Below are 24,197 nucleotides of genomic sequence, written 5' to 3' on the forward strand. Positions count from 1 at the left end.
TCTAGAGAGGAATCTAGCTCCTCAGCACCAGAGGCAGTGGAGGACTTGGATCTAGCTGTCACCCCCTCTGCCATGAAGTCGAGAGAGAAATCAAAAGAAAAGAGAAAGAAGAAGACCAAGAAGAGGTCAAAGTCCCGACCTCTATCCACCTCTACTAATCCTATGGTGAGAGATATCAGTGCATCCTTTGCTGCACCACTTGATGAGACCAACACTACAGAACGACTTTTCTATGTCCATGCCTGTAGCAGCATCCATCTTGGAATTCCTCGCAATCTCTCCGGCTCCAATTGCTGCCCTGCATCCGCTGCCTCCCACTACTTCTCCCTCAGTTATCACAAACCCTACTACCAGCATGTTCTCTTTGGCTTCATGCATCCTTAGAGGAATCAATGTCCTGAATGGACGCTAGATAAATATGTGCAGGCTACCTCAGCCTTTACTCCCGCTGCAAATGCCATTAATGCAGCACCCAACTCAACACAAATACCAGTTGTAGTAAACCCCGCATGAGCTTCCAACAAACCATCCTTGCAATCGGCACTGAACAAATCAGTCGCAGATGGGTTACCGGCTTCTAAAAGATTGGCCATCCCAGACACTACCTCACTGATTAATGATGCTATGGATGCCACCTCTCTACACCAAGTTGTGACTGTAGTCCACAAAACCCTGGTTGCCTTTGTCACTCATGACAGTAACTGGTTTACAAGGTCAGCAGGCAACTACGTGCAAGAGCTCTGTGCAGGTCTAGAAACTATCACTACCTCACTTCTCATAGAGAATGAAAAGCTGAAGGCAGTAAACGATGAACTCAGGCAGAAGTTGTCTATTTTGGAGAAGTTGGTGGATACTTTCACCAAGACCACCCCTTCTTCAGTTGAGCCTGAAGATCAGAATGCAACTTGTTGTGCAGACAGCTTGCCTGTACGGTTGTGTGCCAGTGTCCTGGGCAATGGCCAACGCTCTGCTAATGTTGTCCCAGGCACCAACCCCCAAAAGGAGAACTTGGGACTACAAAATTATCATTGGCACTAATGATATTAAGAGTAGGAGACCGGCGGAATTACTTAACAAGTACAGGTCACTGTTGAAAACAAGCCGTGAATTAGGGTTGAATTTTTAAGTGTCTGCAATTCTGCCCAGACACGATAGGAGGGAGTATATGATGAGAGCCCTGTCGATCAATTCGGCCCTGGAAAGATTGTGCAAGGCTCAAGGGGTAGAATTTTTTTGAGCCTGGTCTGTACTTGTTAACAGGAGGCACTGCTTCTACAGGGGTGGGATACACTTAAATAGAAAGTGTGCAAGAATGTTTGCTGATGCTATCGAGGCAGTATTAGGTGGGTGGGTCAGAAAACTGCTAGATTGGAGGGATACAAGGACTAATAGATTAACAGTAGCCACTGGCAGAGGTGAAAGTGATTTTTACACTGCTTCTATTGGAATGAGCCGCAGCCTGGAAAATAAGATGCAGGATATTTCAGAGACTGCTGGGAATCATTGGGGTACAAATAAACACATGGGTTGTGTTAGGGTAGCTAAGAAAAAGAACAGGTGCATGTATACTTGCGTGTACACCAATGCTAGGAATTTAGTAAATAAATTTGATGAATTTGAGGTATTGCTCAAAACATCAAAGGCAGATATTGTGGGGATTTCAGAGATGTGGTGTCACACAGATATAAGGAATGCAAAACTGGAATTGGGGGAGTACAATGTCTACAGAAAGGACAGACAGGATAGGAAGGGAGGAGGGGTTATGCTATTAGTTAAGAAATACATAAAATTCAGGGAAGTGAAGCCAGTCGACATTGCTGGACAGTGCAGTGTCGAGTCAGTTTGGTGTGATATAAGCATTGGGAGATAAAAATTGAGAGTAGGAGTGTGCTATAGGCCTAATGACTCTGATGAGTATAATAAGAAACTGTACAGGGAAATAGAGTGGGCCAGTAAATCAGAGAGTCTTATAATGGGGGATTTTAATTTCCCAGATATTGACTGGAATTTAGGGGCTGGTCACTCACACACTAGCAAGGCTTTTGTGGATTTATTGGATGATTATTTTCTACATCAGCATGTTCGTGAGGCAACTAGAGGGAGTAATACTCTTGATTTGATTATCAGTAGTGATTTTTCATGCATTAAGAATCTGTAGGCGCCTCCGTAGCCAGGTGGGCAGGAGCAGCAGTGAGTAGCACACGCTTCTTGATTAGACCGCGGTTCGAGCCCGTGACCACCAAATACGGAGGATGCGGAAAGGTCAGGGAATGACAACCGCATATCCCCGGAGCAATATGGCCTTAGTTGCTAATGCTCCTAAAAACCAAATAACAAGAACAACAACATTAAGAATCTGCAGGTAAATGAACCACTAGGTGGCAGTGATCACAGTGTGCTGAAGTGGGATTTACTCAAAGAGGTAACTACAATTAGGGGTAAAGGGAAGGGTTATTGCTTTCGTAAAGGCGACTACAATGGACTGAGACAGTATTTAAATTCTATACAGTGGGACCAACTGATGATGTTACCAACAGCAAATTCAAAATGGGAAGCATTCAAAGAACTTATCTTGGAAGCTACTAGGCTTTACATACCAACTAAGAAATATTGTTCAAGGTTTAGGCCTAAGTGGATGTCAGATGAACTAATGAGACATATGGCAGAGAAGAAAAATGCATGGGATACATACAAATTAACATGTGACACAGAAGCCTATGATAGATACAAGTTGATCTGTAACTAAGTTACAAAGGAGATTAGGCAGGCGAAAGCAGATTACGAGAAATCTTTGGCAAGGGATGCAAAGAAAAACAGCAAAGAGTTCTTTACTTATGTAAACTCTAGAATGAAGGGAATGAATCAGATTGGTCCACTTGTTATCGATGGGTCAACTGTTGATGATCCTGCTCAGGTATGTAACAAACTGAATGAATATTTTGCATCGACATTCACACATGAGGAGTTATTCAGCAAGGGGAATGCCAGAGGTGTATTCAACTCTGGCAGTAAGCTAGAGAATCTTGTAATAACTGAGAGTAAAGTGGAGGAGAAATTGTTGAAGATAAATACAAGAAAGGCACCTGGGGTGGATGGAATCTATCCAGTTATATTAAAGGAGGCAGCAAAGGAAGTAAGCAAACCCTTAGCCATAATTATGAGAGCTTCCTTGGACTCAGGGGAAGTACCCATGGACTGGAGATGTGCAAATGTGACCACAATTTACAAAGGAGGATTAAAGGGCGACACAAGTAATTATAGACCTGTTAGTTTAACTTCTGTTCCTGGAAAATGAATGGAGGCACTGGTTAAAGAAGCACTGCAGGATCATCTAGACAAGACTTCAGTTATAGCTGAGAAACAGCATGGTTTTGTTAAGGGGAAGTCTTGCCTGACCAATTTGATTGGATACTATGATGCAGTCACAAAAGAACTGGCTGCAGGAATAATTTTGATACTATATACTTGGATCTTAGAAAGGCTTTTGATACTGTTGCACATGGAAGACTGCTGCACAAATTGGAGCAGTGTGGCGATCTGATAGAGGTGTATAAAGCCTTGAATGGTTTGGCATTGGAGGCAAATTGCTGCTATGGATAAAGGGGTGGTTGAGGGGGTTTATTGATTTTTTTTTTTTTTTTTTTTTTTTTTAGGAGCATTAGCAACTAAGGCCATATTGCTCTGGGATATGTGGTGGTCATTCCCTGACCTTTCCGCATCCTCCGTATTTGGTGGTGACAGGCTCGAACCCCGGTCTAATCAAGAAGCGTGTGCTACGCACTGCTGCTCCTTCCCACCTGGCTACAGAGGCGCCATTTGGTTGAGGGGGAGAAGACAGAGAGTGGTAATCAAGGGACACTGCTCATCATGAACTAATGTTATTAGTGGAGTCCCTCAGGGTTCAGTATTGGGTCCATTATTGTTTTCTGTATTTATAAATGATATTGATGATGGTATATCAAACTTAATGTTCAAGTTTGCCAACGATACGAAGGTTGGCAGGGTTGTTAAGGACACTACTGACACTATGCTACTGCAACAGGATCTGGAAAGGTTGAGGAGATGGGCTTCGAGGTGGCAAATGAAGTTTAACATTGACAAATGTAAAGTACTACATATGGGAAACAGCAACCCCAGAGCAACGTATCAACTCTGTGGTACTACACTGACAGTGGTAGAGAATGAAAGGGACCTGGGGGGGGGTTGTGCAGGCAGATATGAAGTTTTCTGAGCAGTGCAGACGGGCTGCAAGAGTAGCTCATGGTGTATTGTCGATGATATATAGGAATTTTTCTAGCAGGGATAAGGAGGTGATTATTCCCTTGTATAAGGCAATGGCCAGACCACACCTAGAGTACTGTATACAGGTCTGGAGGCCTCATTTCAAGAAGGATGTAGAGATGCTGGAATGAGTACAGAGAAGGGCAACAAGATTAGTGAATGAAACAAAGGGGTGCTCTTATGAAGAAAGGCTTAAGTTTTGCAAATTACAGTGTCTGGAGACTAGGCACCGGCAAGGTGATCTGATAGAGGTGTATAAAGCCTTGAATGGTTTGAGCATTCTCAATGCTGATGGGATTCTTCCTCTTGCTCAGAATAATCACCTGAGAGGGCATAAATTCAAATTGAAAAAAGACAGATGTAGGATAGACGTGAGGAAATTTGCCTTTAGCCAGCGGGTGGTTGGTTGGTGGAATAGACTTCCATCCCTTGTTGTGGAAGTTGATAGCCTAAATAAGTTTAAGGCTCAGCTGGACAGGTATTTCGAACGAACAGAGGGGTGAAGTGGAAGTGGTTATTTTTTATTTATTTATTTATTTTTTTTTTTTGGCTGATGCTGCATAAGCTTGCTTTCTTGCATCAAATGCCTCATCTAATGCTAATGCTAAAAAGCCTCAGCATATTCTTTTTCTGAGAGCAACACAAGACTCAGAATTTAAAACCATTGTGGAGATTAAAGAATTAGTCCAGACCACCCTGAGGAAAGATTTCAAAACTGTTAAAGTTAAATCCCTTAGACCAATCCTTAGAATATTGGAAACACCACTAAGAATAACCTGGACTGTATTGCCTTGGCAACTGAAACTTAGGGTGGCCAGTAACCCCCTAGGCTCAACAACCCACCAATTCTTGTGTACAACATCCTGAATCTGGCTAATAATATTAGCTGATTGAAGATCTATACCATAAGAACTTGGCAGACTTAGGAGTTACATTTGAGGACCTCAAGAACGAGATCACATTCAGGTTTAACACAAAGGCCAGGAGTAGTGCAGTGTCCCATCGGGTGATAAACATTGTCCTCGCCCAACCTATTTAGGAAAGTCATGACCTTAGACAGACTTTACTTGGGATGCACAGCACACAGATTCAGACCTTTTACTATTATAATTAAGTGCTTTCTTTACCTGGGGTTCAGTCATACATCCCAACAATGCGCTCACACTTCACTAACCTGTGGCCACTGTGCACATGTGCAGGCATAGTTGCCAAATCAGGATGATCCCCCACCAGCTGTGTTAACTGTAAAAGAAGGAAGAGGGAACATCAACACTCAGTCAGGGAATCAACATGCCCTGAATACCAAAGAGCACTAGAGACAGCAAGACTAAGAACCATGGATGGCTAGGCCTACAACGACACAAAAAACTGATAATCGAACTGCATCTGCAGCATGAAGACAGAACACAAGACAATATGCAGGGAACAACACATTATTTAGCCTCAAAGTAATGCAAATAAATGGACACAGGTCACGGATTGTGGCAGACGAGATCAGGAAGGCTGGAGAGGACAATGAAATAGCTATCCAAGAGCCCTTCCTCACAAAAAAACCCCCGGGGAATACACACAAAATCCTGGGGTACTCCATTCAAACCCGAGTCATAACAACCCATCAATACTGATCAAAAGACTTGCATAATAATCTGGAATAAGAAAATTGATGTGCTGATCATCCATGGGCTCTGCACAAAATATGTAATATGCATACAAATTGGGTACTATATGCTGTCCTTTTCCTTCATCTCCCTCTATTGCACAGCAGCAGGGAATTTTGATTATTCTCTAGCATATCTAGACTCTGCTTTCGACCTCCTTGGTATGTGCAATATGCTAATCTCCACAGACGTAAATACCAAATCCCGGATGTGGCATAGCACAACCCCAGATGCCCGAGGACTTCTGCTGGAGGAACTCATCCAAAGCAGAAATCTGCAGATACAAAACCTACCAAACCATTTTACCACCTACTGCAGCTCTACAGGGCAATCAAATATCGACATCACAATAACCACCAATGACCTGATGGAGGTCCTGGATTGGAAGACAGTTCTGGACTGGAACTTCAGCGACCACCGAGTCATCTCCTCTATTGTACAGAAGAACCAAGTGACAAACAAAAGCACAAGAATTCCAGAGTTTACTAGATTCTCACTGAGAATGATGGATTGGGAAACATTTGAAGACTCCATTAAGGCTGATTTTCATGACCAGACTGCAACTAAGTACAAACAAACTGCCCCTGAGGAGTACTGCAATATAATCCAAGAATCAATCCTCAAAGCAGCCTACCGGTCAACAAGGAAGAAGGGCCAAAGACATGCGCCCTGTGCATGGTGGACAGCAGAACTCACCAAACTCTGCAGAGAGGTCAACCAGGCACAGAAGAGATATCAAAACCACCGAGACTGGCCAGCTCCAGATGTTGCCCATCTCCACAGACAGTACCTAAACAAGAAGAATATTTATACTAAAGCTATGTGGCAATAGCTTTAGTATAAATATAAAAACACAGCAAAAGGAATTCTGGACAGAATTTATAAAAGAATCAGGAAATGCCAACCCACGGGGACTCTTCTATAAGATAGCCAGTGATAAAATCTTCACAACTGATATATACTGCACGGTACAAACAGACAGTGCAGAAACTGGACAGACTCAGTTAGTACAATAATTGATAAATTATTCCCAGAGGATGACCCCCCAATGGGACCTCCTGGAGCACCAAACCATACGCAAAGCAAACAGAGAATATACGATGGACCCTCAAGCCGATCCCTTCTCACTGCAAGAATTTGACTCTGCCCTGTGAAAAATAAACATCAAAAAATGTCTGGGGATGGATCATATAGAATATGCATTCATAATCAGATTCTACAAAGTGAAGCAACATTCTGCTCCTAACAAATGTCTGGAAAATTCCCAATTCCCACAGGCTTGGAAGGTAGCCGTGCTCTGTCTTATTCCGAAACCCAACAAATTACTGACTATTGACAGACCCCCCCCCACTTGTATAGACCAATAGCACTACTAGCCAACCTCGGGAAAATGCTCGAGCAACTTATTGCTGTTCGCATCACCTTCTGGTTTGAAAGCAAAATCCTTATTTCACCAGCCCAGTATGGATTCACGATGGGGGGGGGGGAGTCCTGCGAAGATGCCCTCACTGATCTAGTTCTCCACCTGGAGGTCTCAGGCTAAGTATGAGTTAGGACTATTTATTGACTTTGAGGTTCGAGGGAGCTTTCAATAATGTCTGGTGGGAGCGTGCGCTGGACTGCCTGTGAAAAGCAAAGTGCCCAGAGTACCAGATTAGATCGGAGAAGGCCCCCTCATGTTAAAATGAACAGAATTTGATTCCCCATCACCGAACAAACCAGAGTTCTTGGTGTAATAATAGACCATCGACTCTCCTTCCTCCCACACCTGTGGCATGTCCACAACAAAATGAAGAAATTCTCTGCATCCATAGTTAGAGTGTCGAGGAATGATTGGGGCCTCTCAAGGCACACCCTGACCCTCTATTATAAGGTGGTTGTTTTGCCCATTGTTTCATATGCAGCGGGGGCCTGGTTCCACCGGGCCACACACAGTAAAATGAAAGGAAAATTAGCTTCAATCCAAAGATCAATGCTGCTGACCTCCCAGCGGGTTTGTCGCACAGTCTCCATTGCTGCATTACAAGTATTGGCTTGCACCCTACCATTGGACCTCCATACACCAATGAGCCAAAACATTATCAACACCTACCTAATATGATGTTGGTCCTCCACGTGCAGCCAAAACAATTGTACCTGGCGAGGTATGGACGCTATAAGATTTCTAAATGTGTCTTGTAGTATCTGGTACCAAGATATAATCAGAATATCTTTGTCAATGTTTGGGCCGGCATTGTTGGAGACCACCTCATTGGACCGTACCTTCTGCCCCCTCGTCTAGACGGTAGGGCATACTTGATCTTTCTACAGCAAGTCTTGCCCGAACTTATTGAAGAAGCACATGTTCCTCAGTTGTTGCGCCACTCAATGAGGTTCCAGCATGATGGGGCTCCCCCACATTACACCAATGACGTCCGCCAACACCTAAATGTTACATTTGGACAGCATTGGATAGGTCGTGATGGTCCGATTCATTGGCCTGCTAGATCGCCGGACCTATCATGCCTGGACTACTTCTGCTGGTGTCAAATGAAGACATTGGTGTATGAGACCCCCGTAGATTCAGTTGAAGACCTCGTCGCTCGCATCTCTGTAGCTGCCGGGGAGATTCGAGACATGCTAGGAATCTTCCAGAACGTTAGGGATTCCATGTGGCGGCGCTGTGAAGCCTGTGTGACTGCTTCTGGTCGAACTTTGGAACACCTTCTGTAGCATGGCTTTTTGCCAATGTAAAACTTGTCATTAAAATGGTTTCTGTTACACTAACGAGTTGCTGTTTCTGTTCTTGACTTTGACTTTGTTCACACGACCTCCCACACGACGAAGGCATTTCGGTCCCTGCAATGCTATGTGATTCCGATTCGTCTTTGTGTCCCCTACACCTTCTGCAAGTTTGTCGCACTGGTAGTGAATCACCCTGTATATACACATTACTACACTTTTTTTTTTTTTTTTTTTTTAGGTCCTTGCCGCCGAAATCTGAGGAAACTAAGTGGCAGGACCTGCAAAAATAACTAAGTCTATTGGGGTCCTGGTCTGCCTCCACGGGGTGAAAGTTTGGCAATGTTGGGCCCCAGCGGCTAAATGACCAAATAAACAATGGTACACGACACTACACATGTACAATACCAATACTTTTAAATCTGGCATTCCCAGCAAACTGGTACATTTCTTTGCCATTTAGTGGCAGTTTCATTTAGCTTGTTCTTCACTGGTTGACCACCATTGATTGATTTATCGAATTGCAATAATTTATCAATGAGTCAATTGATCCCATGTATTTGTATTTGAGAGATAATTGATTTTAAGCCCTTGCTGATAAGTTATAGTTTCATCACTCTTCACTGTATGGTTTTATGGTGTTTGTTTAATCCTCAAAAACCAAGAGGAGCCTTCCCACCTTCCCAGATCCTACTGGCCAATAGTTCTGTTATCTGTCCTTGGAAAAGTCCTGGAGTGCTTACTCCTGCATTGCCTATCCTCTCAATATGCAGCTAGGTGCATTATAGCCAAAGCAGCTTATGCGCCATAAAACCCCCACAACAACAACAACAACATCAATATGCAGCTCAAGATCTCGGCTCTCCCCATCAATTTGGCTTCAAAGCTGGATGGAATACCACTGATGCAGTCTACCACCGAAGAAAAGTATCTCCTGACTATCACAATTGACTTCTGTGGTTCCTTTGAAAACTTCTGGTGGTCTTTCATCCTAAGACAGCTTCATCATACCAAATTCCCTGGGAACCTGTACTTCTGCTTACAGAGCTATCTCCATAACAGCTTTATCTCTGTTACTACTACTGCATACAAGCAAGTCACTCAACCTGTCACCAGGGGTTGTCCTCAGGGTTCGGTCTTTGGGCCTTTCCTCTAGTCCAGCATTTCCCAAACTGGTTTCCATGAAAAATCGTAATTAATAATTAAAGAAATAAAATTAAATAAATAAATTTTGCATATTTGTAGCGTACACCACTTTTGTATCGTTATAATTTTAAAAATTTTTTTTCCCCGATCGGAAAAAAAAAAATGATAAATACATCTCTGATATTGTGGGATTATCTTCACAACTGGATTTTCATGTCTGCAATACCAGGGTACCTGCCCACCCACCGATGAAAGACCAACAAGCCCTGAAACGGTGCTGTCTGGGTAGTAGTGCCCACTGAGAATAAGTAACAATAGTCTTCTCTTTTAGTGAAGCGTTACTTATTCGAGGTAGTGCAACTCATGACGGATGAGCACAATATGAGATACAGATAAAATGATGCCCTTTTACACTAAAAACATAGTTTTTTTATTTAAGAGTTTTCTATGGTGTATTCACACCAATATTATACCGATTATTAATATACTGGCATAGCTTATAATCAAATAGACCATGGAACACTTTATTTTGGCAGGCTTTTATATAAAGAAGTATGCGTAGAGGTAATGACATCTACGAAAAAGTAGCAATATAGTGATCTAATATGCCATTCGTATGCGATTTAGTCTGGAGTACACATGTTGAAGGAGAGGGGGAAGCGAACCGATATCATAACTAAACTCACTTCCTTGTAGAAATCTTTTTTGATAATTATTAGTATTTCGAAATATTATTATTAAAATAAAGGACCGTGGATTTGTCGTTGAAAAAAGGAACATTAAAACGAGAAACAAGTACTTCTAGTATTGCAACTGTGGTCGATGAAAATGAACACAATATTGTCACACTTCAAAGTGAGGATGAACAATTGCAGCCTTTTGTTCCCCAAAAATCCAAAGGGAAAAAATAGGAACCAACTAATAAAAGACCAAAATGAAAGTACGATGACAGTTATTTGAATTTCGGCTTTACATGTGTTGGAAATGAAGATGCTCTTGATGCAGTGCATCGTATGTAATAAAATATTAGCAAACAGTTTTTGGCTCCTGCTAAACTTGTGTTTCATAAGTTTTCCGTGAATATATTGGGAGACGAAAAGTGTTCTGTGAATATGTTGTGAGATGAAAAGTGTTCCATAAATATATTGTGAGATGAAAAATGTTCTGTAAATGTATTGTGAGATGAAAAGTGTTTCGTGACTAAAAAAGTTTGGGAAACGCTGCTGTAGTCCATCATCTTAGATAAATTTCTCTGCAAGGATTTGGGTACATCAGTGCATTGCTTTTGCCAATGATCTGGTCCTCACCATTCCAGCAAAAAGAAGGATTGTGCTTGAACAATCCTTTTTGCAAAAAAGCAAAAACTGTCATCAGCTCTCACCCATGGACGGAGGAATGGAAACTGTTAATATCCTCTGACAAAACAAAAGCCATCCTGTTAAAGGGAGAAACTGAATATCAGAAGGCCACCCATAATTAAGATTGGTAACACTTCTATTGGTCTAGTTCCAGACCTCAGGTATCTTGGAATTATAATCAACAATGGTTCTCACCTTCTCTCCACACCTTCAATATCTTGGAGCATTGGTGAAAAGAATCACATGTAAGGATTGGGGCTTTGCAACTGAACCCTCTCACTGTTTGACAATGCTGTCTTTCTGCCTATAGTTTGCTATGTTACTGGCCCTGTTTAATTAGAGCCACCACCCTTGCCAGAAATGCACAGAAACTCCAATCAATCCAACACACCAGCAACTAAATATTCCGAGGGCCTGCTACACAGTTAGTACACCTACCCTCCAGGTCCTGGTCGGCAGTTAACCCCTTGACCTGGAGATCATTCATAGTGAATTTATTTACCATCTCAGGCAAAGCATATCTACTGGAATTTTGAGTGTCCTGCATGGAGATGGGCCTTTAATTCCTGAGGATTATGAATAGTAATGGTTTCTTCCAAGTCTATTCTACATTTGTGTGTAGGGTTTGTAACCACATTGTTCAAGGCTCATATTCCTGTTTATAAGAAGGTAAGGGAGGGATGAAACCTCAGAACTTGACAGAACTTGAGTCCAAATCTTTCCAAATGGGTGCCGATTGATTAAGCCACTGTATTGATGTGGGGGTTAGTTATGTTAAGCATAAGCAAAAATTACACACCTACTCATCCATCCTGGATTTTAGGGAATTGCATCATTATTGAGCTGTAATTGCTGTTAGATACCTTGACTTGATCTTCCATAGCTTTGGCTGATTGAGCCATAGTTGTATTCTGTACCGTACTTACAAGAATTAGCATAGTCTTGAATGTTTTCCTTATCTGGTCATCCTTTCAAATTACATTTATTGAACAGATAGTTTAATGAGTCCAAATAGTTTAATGTCATTCTGAAGATTACCTTCTGTGCTCTAAATCATATACCACTGAAGAAAGGAGAAACTTCTTTGAACTTGTTTTCTTTTTATAAACTTCATCGTAGCAAAGTAGACCATCTCTTCCTATCAGTATTCCAAGCTCTTATTTCCCACATCTGCTCCTCAAAGATAAATTAACAGAAGCAAGTATAGTTAAACAACTAAGATTATACAATCATTAAATATCTTTAACCGTGAGCTGGGCACACAGAGTTAATAACACCCCAGGAAATATTTCATTAATTTGTACTTCATCTACTTTGTCTACACAGCTGAAACTTCTGATTTCTGTTTTTAGAAATGTTTTCCTTGATTTCTTCACCGAAAATTCCAATAATCTCTGCTAATTATCTCACAGTTAGAAAAAATTCATGAATTAAGTTAAACCTAATTATATGCATTTGTTAAGTGACATCTGTCATGAACATTATTGATAGCAACCTGGCTTTACTGCCATGTGCATTCCTACAATTGGTAATGCTCTCTCTGGCTGTGAGATTGAAGGTCTGGAATAAAACTATGTTTGCATGTGTCATGTTTCTGTTATCGAGAGGCTGGCATCCAGTTGGATACATTTGTTGACATATTCAGGTTTTATGTTTTGCATTTCACTCAGTTTTCATTTTTTTCTCTGCATATGTTTTTAAATAATTAAAAATATGTTTTTAATATAAAAAATGGATTTTTCACACTTGTGTTCAGAAAAGATTGAAAATAAAGGTGGCATCAAAAAAGTGAACAATTGTGAATTATTTTTTGATGATTTTTCAAATGCCCAAGCACACAGAGGATGATCAATCTTTCACATGACTGCTGTCTGGTTAATATTAAACCAAATGGACTTGACCTTAGTTGTTCATGCACCATAAAAACCAAAATCAATCAATCGTTTAACTAAATGTGGATTCTGTCATATACTTCCCAACTTTTAGAAATAGGAATCCAAAGAACTTTTAATGCAACTCTGTCCAGCCAGAATGACATTTCTGAACATTTCCCCTAAATTAGTAATAATTCAAGAATTATTAGGAATAATAGATTTCTGTCATGGGTTGCAACTTGAAAATTTCACTTGTCATTATGAAATGTAAGAAACCATATTTTAAAATTATTTTTTAAAATTATTTCTTAGTTAAAGGAAATATGTTTTAAAAGTACTTTATTTTTTTTTTTCAATTACATAATGTTGACAATTGAAAATTATTTTTGTAGTCTGTGATCTTTTTTTTTAAACTGGGAGAGAGAGAGAGGAGAAGGCTTTGCATATATAGAATTTAAAAAGCCCCAAATGATTAATTAATGCTGCTTTCAAAATAAACATTGAAATTAAAAGTTAGCAAAGTCAAATTGATATTAAAATAAATCTAATGTCATACATGTGGAAACATATGCCATATAAAAGATGTGGAACATTAAGAAGAAAGAGAAGCCTATGTTGAAACATATGTCATATAAAAAATGTGTAACATTAAGAAGAAAGAGAAGACTTCTTACCTTTTTTTTTTTTTTTTTGTTAAGGAAATCTGTACTAAAAGACTATTCAGGAAAAAAATATTTTGTATTTTAAAGCCAAAATATGCCCTAATATGATGCTATTATACAATGTGAATAATCTGTTCCATTCTTAAAAATAATACTTCCTCAACATACAAGATTGAAGAAATTTGTATTCTGGAGTAGATGTCTAACACTTGATGTAAAAGGGCTGGCTATGATCCTGGACTGCAGTATGCATAGTGGATGCACATTGTGAGATTGGACCCATAATGCTACCACAAAAAAAAGGTACAACTATTGAATTAGTTTATCTGTTGCAATGAAGTTGTAAACTCTTCTGGCCATAGTGGTGACACAGAGTATGAAAGGAAATTTATATGTTATATTTTGGAAAAAATAATATTCACAGAAAATAATTTGATTCTGAGGCAATTTTTCATATTCCTGGTTTTTTTATACGAGCAAATAATTAGGAGAATTAACCTAAAACATTTTATAAAAACTACAAAAGACAAGTATACAGGTGTACTTGTCTAATCTGCCACAGTCATGTCTCATTTAGCCCGCTCAGTATTCTGTGTATAGAATACTGAGTAGGCTTGGTTTTCTAACTAGAGAAGATCTTATCCCTTATTTGACATGATGCCAGCAGCCCATGGCATATCGAGAAACATTGCATTATATAAGTTTATTAGGTAGATGGTGCATAAGCAAATGCCATGAATTCAAATTATAGGGAAAAGATTCAGACTGGATTGCAGAAAGTTTTCTTTTGGCTAGTGAGTTACTGAATACTGAAAAATAAGTTACCTCTGTGGGTGGCTGAGGCTGACAGCTTTGGTAGAATCAAAGGTCGGCTGGATAGGTACCTATTTAAGGAGGGAGTCAAAGATGTAGTTTATTTTATTATTTGTTTTTTTGGCCGGTGCAGCAAAAGCCCTAGGGGTTCCTTGCACCGTGAGGCTAACGAAGTAAGCGTACACAGATGCATATGTTGTAACCTGAATAGTTATTGTAAACATCTTGTTTACAAGGAACTAAAATCAAATACATATATCATGTAGTGTAAAAGTGTATTCTCTATTTATTAATAATTATTTCTAAGAAAGCCCATACAATGTCATTCTCGCATACAATTAATTAATTTTCTTAAACCAGTATGTTGCTTATTTTAGTTTTTCAACCAAATCATGGAGCTGATAAGTTCAAATTGAGCAATCCATCACCAGTTTTAACCAGTATGTTACTAGCAAGCTTGGAAGTAAGTAATATTTTATTTGTAAATTATTATGAAATTTAATTGTGTGACATTCTTTGTTGTGTTGCTTTAACCCTTACCAGAAACAAGTGTACATGTGCAGAAACATATGAACACTTATTTTAACATTCAATGTATTTTTTGTGTTTGTCTGTATTTAACAGTTTTTCATAAAGATGGTAAAAATTGCAGGTGTGGACACACACACACCCACCTACCCACCAAGAAATGTAAGGTGAAGTGTAAAAAGAACTTCAAGGGAGTAACTGGAGGGATGAATGAAAATTTATATAACTTCATATAGAACTCTGTTATAATATATAATACTACATCTTCATGGCTAATACAGCATAAGAAAATGTAGCATAAAATGTAAATTAGGAATAAAAAATAAAGTAGGTATGAAGATGGTGGATTGCTGTATCCATTGTACAGATTGCCAGCCTATAAGAACAAATGTATGCAGTGCATTACAGGTGCATTGTATTTTTTACTTAAATTAATTGAATTTTTTTTTTCTGTGATTTAATAGAAATGAAAACTAAATATAGTTCTCCTTATCAATTAATTATTAAGATATACAGTTGTAAATAAACTCTTCCCATGTGCTTTTTTGTCTCTCTCTCTCTCTCTCTCTCTCTCTCTATATATATATATATATATATATATATATATATATATATATATAGTATATAAAACAGGTGAAAAAGGTAAAGAAAGGAAAAGAAAAAGGTAAAGAAAGGAAGAGAAAAAGAAAATAGAAAATAGATGTACCTGGATGCACAAGGCTACAGAACAGGATACAACTATAAAATAAAACATAGAAATAAATGATAAAGGACATAGTAAGATGGGAAAGTTATTAACAACAACGTGCCATGCCTAATGGAAGGAGATATGAGAAGAAAAGAATGTTAAGATCCTAATAAATTAAGTGGAAAAAGTGCCTGAATTGATAAGCCAAATCATATTTACAAAAGCTAGAAAAAAGTGGTAATTAATGCATATTAAAAAAAAAAAAAAAAAAAAAAAGTAGTAATAAATAAAAATGAAAATAATGAAAATAAATTGGTACATAGATCAGGTATTTCATCAGGGGACTACACCCGATCATGTACCAAAATACTGCGTTTCTATACAAACCCATGCCGATGGAGGTAGCAATAAATTAAAAAAAATTAAAAAAAGAATTAAAAATTAAAAATTAAAAAATGAATTTAAATTTTTTTTTTTTAATTTAAAAAATGAATTAAAATTTTTTTGAAACCTTCATAAACATGAGTGAGGTAGCCCCAACTTTGTGCATATAAAAAAATGATAAATTAATAGGGCAAGTTGTGTCAGCGACGAAACCATCTTAAAATGTAAACTAAGGAGGTAAGTAAGAAATAGAGAAGTGAGAGAAGGGAGGTTATATTTAAAAATAGCCATGCGCAAAGCTGCAGATAGCTAAGATTTAAAGTATGTAGTATATAAAACAGGTGAAAAAGGTAAAGAAAGGAAAAGAAAAAGGTAAAGAAAGGAAGAGAAAAAGAAAATAGATGTACCTGGACGCGCAAGGCTACAGAACAGGATACAACTATAAAATAAAACATAGAAATAAATGATAAAGGACATAGTAAGATGGGAAAGTTATTAACAACAACGTGCCATGCCTAATGGAAGAAGATATGAGAAGAAAAGAATGTTAAGATCCTAATAAATTAAGTGGAAAAAGTGGCTGAATTGATAAGCCAAATCATATTTACAAAAGCTAGAAAAAAGTGGTAATTAATGCATATTAACAAAAAAAAAAAAAAAAAAAGTAGTAATAAATAAAAATGAAAATAATGAAAATAAATTGGTACATAGATCAGGTATTTCATCAGGGGACTACACCCGATCATGTACCAAAATACTGCATTTCTATACAAACCCATGCTGATGGAGGTAGCAATAAATTAAAAAAATTAAAAAAAGAATTAAAAATTAAAAATTAAAAAATGAATTAAAAATTTTTTTTAAAAATTTAAAAAAAATTAAAAAATGAATTAAAATTTTTTTGAAACCTTCATAAACATGAGTGAGGTAGCCCCAACTTTGTGCATATAAAAAAATGATAAATTAAATAGGGCAAGTTGTGTCAGCGACGAAACCATCTTAAAATGTGAACTAAGGAGGTAAGTAAGAAATAGAGAAGGGAGAGAATTTTAAATTTTTAAAATTTTTTAAAAAATTTTTTAATTCATTTTTTAATTTTTAATATTTAATTCTTTTTTTAATTTTTTTAATTTATTGCTACCTCCATCGGCATGGGTTTGTATAGAAACGCAGTATTTTGGTACATGATCGGGTGTAGTCCCCTGATGAAATACCTGATCTATGTACCAATTTATTTTCATTATTTTCATTTTTATTTATTACTACTTTTTTTTTTTTTTTTTTTTTTTTAATATGCATTAATTACCACTTTTTTCTAGCTTTTGTAAATATGATTTGGCTTATCAATTCAGCCACTTTTTCCACTTAATTTATTAGGATCTTAACATTCTTTTCTTCTCATATCTTCTTCCATTAGGCATGGCACGTGGTTGTTAATAACTTTCCCATCTTACTATGTCCTTTATCATTTATTTCTATGTTTTATTTTATAGTTGTATCCTGTTCTGTAGCCTTGCACGTCCAGGTACATCTATTTTCTTTTTCTCTTCCTTTCTTTACCTTTTTCTTTTCCTTTCTTTTCCTTTTTCACCTGTTTTATATACTACATACTTTAAATCTTAGCTATTTGCAGCTTTGCGCATGGCTATTTTTAAATATAACCTCCCTTCTCTCACTTCTCTATTTCTTACTTACCTCCTTAGTTCACATTTTAAGATGGTTTCGTCGCTGACACAACTTGCCCTATTTAATTTATCATTTTTTTATATGCACAAAGTTGGGGCTACCTCACTCATGTTTATGAAGGTTTCAAAAAAATTTTAATTCATTTTTTAAATTTTTAAAAAAATTTTTTAATTCATTTTTTAATTTTTAATTTTTAATTCTTTTTTTAATTTTTTTAATTTATTGCTACCTCCATCGGCATGGGTTTGTATAGAAACGCAGTATTTTGGTACATGATCGGGTGTAGTCCCCTGATGAAATACCTGATCTATGTACCAATTTATTTTCATTATTTTCATTTTTATTTATTACTACTTTTTTTTTTTTTTTTTAATATGCATTAATTACCACTTTTTTCTAGCTTTTGTAAATATGATTTGGCTTATCAATTCAGGCACTTTTTCCACTTAATTTATTAGGATCTTAACATTCTTTTCTTCTCATATCTTCATCCATTAGGCATGGCACGTTGTTGTTAATAACTTTCCCATCTTACTATGTCCTTTATCATTTATTTCTATGTTTTATATATATATATATATATATATATATATATCAACATAGTTCCGGAAATGCTTGGTTTCCAAGTTATTAACCGGAATGTCTTATCTCCTGCAGGTGATTTCCTTCATCACAAGGTACTGACAGAATCTGGTGGTTTTCCATTCTGACCATGTACTCAAATCAGGAGCAAGTGGATATGCACTTTATGTACGGTTTGGCAGATGGCAATGCTCTGGAGACCCGTTGTTTGTACCACGAAAGGTTCCCAGAATGAAGATGTCCAGACAGGAAAACATTTGAAGGTATCCATCGCTGCCTTTGTGAACATGCAACCTTTACACCTCGTGTTGCTGACAGAGGACGACCAAGATCTATGACTCCTGAAGTAGAGGAGGAGATTTTGGATGTTGTGCATGCCACTCCTGGAATCAGCATACGCAGAATAGCAATTCATCTGGCTGTTCAACATTCGATTATTTGGAGAGTGTTGCGAGAACACCAACTGTATCCTTACCATCTGCAACTGGTACAGGCCTTGTCACGATCAGATTACCCTGTGCGAGTAATGTTCTGCCAGTGGCATTCAGGCCTGTATTGGCAAAATGTGTTCAAAATTTCCACCTTTCGCCTGTATTGGCAAAAAGTGGACATTTTAAACAATTACCATAAGGTGATTTGAACAGTTAAGTGTCATAGACAGACCTTCAAAACTCAGAAACCAAGCATTTCCAGAACTATGCTGATATAAAATATTTTTATTGTCTACATATGAGGAACTCATTCCTGAGGTTATGCCATGTATTTTTGAGACACCCTGTATATACTAGTTGTACCCGGCATAACATACACCTGGTGGGCAGGAGCAGCAGTGCATATCACACGCTTCTTGATTAGACCGGGGTTCGTGACCACCAAATATGGAGGATGTGGAAAGGTCAGGGAATGACCACCGCATATCCCTGGAGCAATATGGCCTTAGTTGCTAATTCTCCTAAAAACCAAATAACAAACAAACAAGCATAACATACGGCATCTTTCTGATTATGGCATAAAGTTTAATCTAGATCCTTCAGTCTTCACCATTCTTGTTTACGGTGATATAATTCTACAGCAGTCACTTGTGGGATATATGCATATGTCTCTATTTGCAGGTGATTCCCCGTCTTCTCCAACAAATATTGCAGCAACCTCCGTTTTGGATGTAGGTGCATTGTATCATCTCTTATCTAAGTTCGGGTCTTCTATAAATGCCATGCACACATTCATTGATGGATTGGCCTGGGTTATTTGATGCATTTGTTTATATGACTTAGAAAATGGGTTAACTTGTTGCAGCATCTCATCCAATTGTTGCATTATTTCAGCCAATACACCTTTGGTTTGATTGTTGTTCAAGCCATTTTGTTGTTGCTTCAGCAGGATCGAAAATATAAAGTTGTCCATATCCTGGCTTATTTGCCTCATTTGGATATAGTGGTGAGACCAAATGGTAAATCTGACCATGTATTCTAAAACAGTATGGACCATTTCAGGGTGGTGATTTTACCTCTGCGCCCATTGATGCGAACGCCATTGCTGAGTTGTACTCTTGTATGTGTTCTCTGTAGTTATTTGCTTGATGTGTATCCCCTGTAAACAGCTCTCATAATAGAATAGGTGTCTCAGACAGTGGGTCAAGTGAAACCTTTCACGACAGCATTTAGTGTATTTATTTGATGTGTTTAACTCATGTGCCCAATATCTTGCATTGCAATACTCACAGTTGTAAGAGCATGACATACATATTTCGTATGTCATGCTCTTCCACATTAATTACAACTTGTTGATTATTCGCATCCAGTACTTCTCTTTGATTTATCCTATGGCATTTCACCGTACAGAACAGAAGTGCAAGAACAACAGGGTGTGTCATCAAAGTCCACTGTTATTCTTTCTGAATTGATTATTATTATTAGTCATATAATGCAAAGAAGCCTGAGGCTTATGCTGCACCGGCTAAAAAAAATTTCCGAGTTACCCTAAAATAGAGAAAGAGAGAGAGTCAGAAGTAGAAGGGAATCACCAAAAAAGAGAAGAATGATGATATCCAGCTCAGGACCCTGGGTGTGCCAAACGCATACTCACCTTCTCATTTCCACTCTTGCTTCTCTTTCTTCAATGTTTTCTGTCCATCTTCATAGTCATAGAGTCTCGTTTCGGTCTCTTAGTCTATTATTATTTATAGACTAAAATTGGACATTCAAAATCTTCGCAGACAGGGATACGATAATGCCGCTAATATGAGGAGTAAATACAACGGGCTACAGAAAAAATACTGGAAACTAACTCTAGAGCTTTTTATGTTCCTTGCTCATCCTGTAGTCTTAATTTAGTCATCAATGATGCTGCAAAATTTTCGTTTGAAATTGTTAATTTCTTCAGTGTAGTTCAAGGATTTTACAATTTCTTTTCTGTATCCATGAAGCGATGGAGTATTTTACTTAAATATGTAAAAAAAACTAACCCTAACACTAAAGCCATTATCTAATACGAGATGGGAAAGTCAAATTGAAGCGATTAGACCTTTAAAATTACAGACCAAAGAAATATATCTTGCTTTAAAAGAAATTGCAAATGATTCAACAAAAGATATTTTGTTGAATCAAAATATCTTTTGTTGAAAGATATTTTGAAATATCAAAATTAACATCATTTAAATTTATTTGTTCTGTTATTGTGTGGCATGATATTTTGAGTAAAATTAATGTCATTAGCAAAATTCTACAGAGTCCCGATTTTAACTTCAATGAAGCTCTTGAAAATTTAAAAAAATTAAAGATGATTTAAATGAATTTAGAACACATGAATCATTTGAATCTATCATAAGTTGTGCGATTCAAATTGCAGAAGACATAGATATCGAACCAACGTTTCCTGTCAATACAAGACAAAGAGAAAAGAAAAGATGTTTTGATTACGGATCAATAGATGAATGCATCGTAGATCCAAAATTAAATTTTAAAACATCCTTTTTTTTTAGTATTACTAGATTTTGCTTTAATGTGTGAGCGATTTAAACTTTTAGAAGAATATAATAACATGTTTAAAGTTATTTCAAAATTAAGTACACTATCGAATTGGGATGAAAGTGAAACCCTAACACATTGTAAAGACTTACAACTAAAACTAACAGATTAGTCAAATATGAGTAGTGATATAGATGGTGTATCTCTATTCAAAGAAATAAAATCTTTGCAATGTTTCTTAAATAAAAACATGACACCCAAGGATGTTTTGAATTTTATATATAATAATCATTTAGTTGATTCTTTTTCCAAATATTGCTATTTCTTTAAGAATATATTTGTCATTACCAGTAACAGTTGCTACTGCTGAACAAAGTTTTTCAAAATTGAAGAAAATAAAAAAATTATTTAAGATCCCCAATATCTCAAGAGAGATTATCTAATTTATAAACAATCTCTATAGAAAGTGAAGTATTAGAAGAATTAGATTTAAGTAATATAATTAAAAAGTTTGCTAGTTTAAAGGCCAGAAAAGTTACAATATTGTATTAAAAATATGTTAGATATATCTTTATAATCATAATATAAAAAAATTATATTATTTTTCTTGTAACTATTCATTATTTTTGTTATTAAAGCATTTATGTAGTGAAAGGTTGTTATATGTATGTATGTAGTATCAACATATTTCCTTTTTCATTTTTGTCCTTCATAAACAGTGACTATTATAGTGCTTCTGGGTCTAACGGCTTAAATTTACAGTTAGGTCATTGAAGGAGTGCCGAAAAGCTGTTTGCACAAAGGCACCTTACATATCAGCACTGGTCCTGGTTCTAGCAACTCTACATTCTTCCTAAAATGAGGCTTCCAGACCTGTATGCAGTATTCAAGGTGTAGCCTGACCATTGCCTTATACAACGGGATAATCATCTCCTTAACCCTGCTTGCAAAATTCCTGTATATCATTGACAAGACCCTATGACCTACTCTGGCAGCCTGTCTTCACTGTCAGAAAACTTCATATCTGACTGCACAATTACCCAATGCAATGGAGTGTTTCTTTCTTTCTTTGTATTTATTTCTTTGCTTGTCTCCAACTTCAGATGCATGTTTATAAGCTCCTACTTTTCCACCTGTTTTGCGGTGTTTTTGAGGGAAACCCCAGTCAAAACTTTATATTGCTTGATTCTTCTCCTTAAGTGCTATCAACTAGCAATATCAATTAGTAATATTAGGAAGGTAGCCTGTTTCAGTAACATCCTTTATTCTCCTCCCCACTCCCCCAAAAAATAGCCTTCTGTTCTGGCAAGCAAAGGATTAGTGACCAGACACCTCAAGCCCCACCTTGCGACAACAAAAGACCACTTCAAAGGAAAAAGGTCAGTAACTGTTAATACTTATGCTAATGTAATGTCTAATGGGAAATACTTTCCTTTGCAAAAACTGCACTGTTGCACTATATAACAGCAAATACATGGTTGAATAGTGGATTAAACAGCAGCTATAACTTTCCAGGAAAACAGTATAGTAATTTTTCTACCAAGGAATACACCCCTTTAGAACAGTACCTGACAGTGATTGTAGAGAATGTGCCACCAAAAAATATTACCTTTGGCTCCTCTGTAACAGGAACCATGCAAGTATATTTTAGCCATCCTTCATGGACACAAATGTTCCTGCAAAAAGGAATAGACATCAGTCCCCCATTACCTGGAAGCATCACCAATTGCCTTTGAACCATCATCATCAGTTCCTCAGAGGAATCCTAACAAAATACAGATCTGTTACCAGGAAAATATGCATATTCTCAGCAGCAAACACAAAACTGGATTTTTCACATATAGAAAGCTTCTGCAGGCAAGTGAAAAATGCACAATTTGCTAGTAATGATGCAGCAAACAACATTCCTAAACTTATCAATGCTAATTAAATGGAATTGCACACACCTATATCACTGTTTCTTCTGCTGTGAAGAAGAAAATTAGGAAAAATTGGCTGTATATTTCAGACTTTGCCAGGATTGATACTGAAATTCAGATGGCACTCCAGGGTCAGGCTGGGTGCACAAAGCAAGCAGACTGCTGGAGATAATCAGAGTACAGAAGAAATAACAAAACAGCCTGAGATGCTTCTCACACCAAACACACCAGAAAAAGATAAATCAAAGACCATGAAGAACCAGAATGGATTCTCTTTAGAAAGCATACCAACTGAAACAACAACTAGTTCTGGAATAAACCCTCAATCGAATAAAAACAACTGTATTGACGAGTTGATGACGTTGTGGCATGGGAGACTGAATTTCTGCCAGCACATAAAAAATAAAAAGCACAAATACAGAATCAAACTTTATGAACTGTGCAAGTCTGGTGGCCTTGTTATGAAAATAAAAATTTATTCCGGTAAATCAGAAGAAACTGAACAAAACATAGGTCATACTGCTGAAGTTGTGCTATACTTGCTTGAGGACTACTTAGACAAGGGATATGTATTGTATATGGACAATTTTTATAATTCCGTTGCTCTGACGAAATTGTTGTCTGCTCGAAAAACTTATGTATGTGTAACATTACACACCAACAGAAAAGAAAATTCAAAAGATTTGGTGATGCGAAAATTGAAGAAAGGGGAAGTTGCATGGCAATGAAATGCCCTGTTGTAGTATGTAAGTGGAGGAATAAAAGAGAAGTTCTCATTATTTCTAACATACACATTGTTGGAATGGTCGAGGTACGCAACTGGAATGGAAAAATTTCAATAAAACCAAACATAATTCGAGATTACAATAGCAGAATGCCCAGCATAGATTGATCAGATCAAATGCTCTCGTATTATTCAGCATCAAATGGC

The 24,197-nt window shown here is 37.4% G+C and overlaps 1 protein-coding gene across 1 annotated transcript in view; it reads left to right on the forward strand.

Moving 5' to 3' along the window:
• Positions 1–24,197, forward strand: part of LOC150085463 (kynureninase-like) — a 243,115-nt gene that overhangs the window by 183,649 nt on the left and 35,269 nt on the right. The window contains exon 11 of the mRNA XM_090374572.1: positions 14,891–14,976. Within this exon, the coding sequence (XP_090230698.1) occupies positions 14,891–14,976 (86 nt within the window). The remainder of the gene's footprint in view (positions 1–14,890; positions 14,977–24,197) is intronic.

Source organism: Mastigoproctus giganteus, chromosome 5 (assembly GCF_048544385.1).
Source record: "Mastigoproctus giganteus isolate SK-2022 chromosome 5, ASM4854438v1, whole genome shotgun sequence".
NCBI lineage: Eukaryota > Metazoa > Arthropoda > Arachnida > Uropygi > Thelyphonidae > Mastigoproctus > Mastigoproctus giganteus.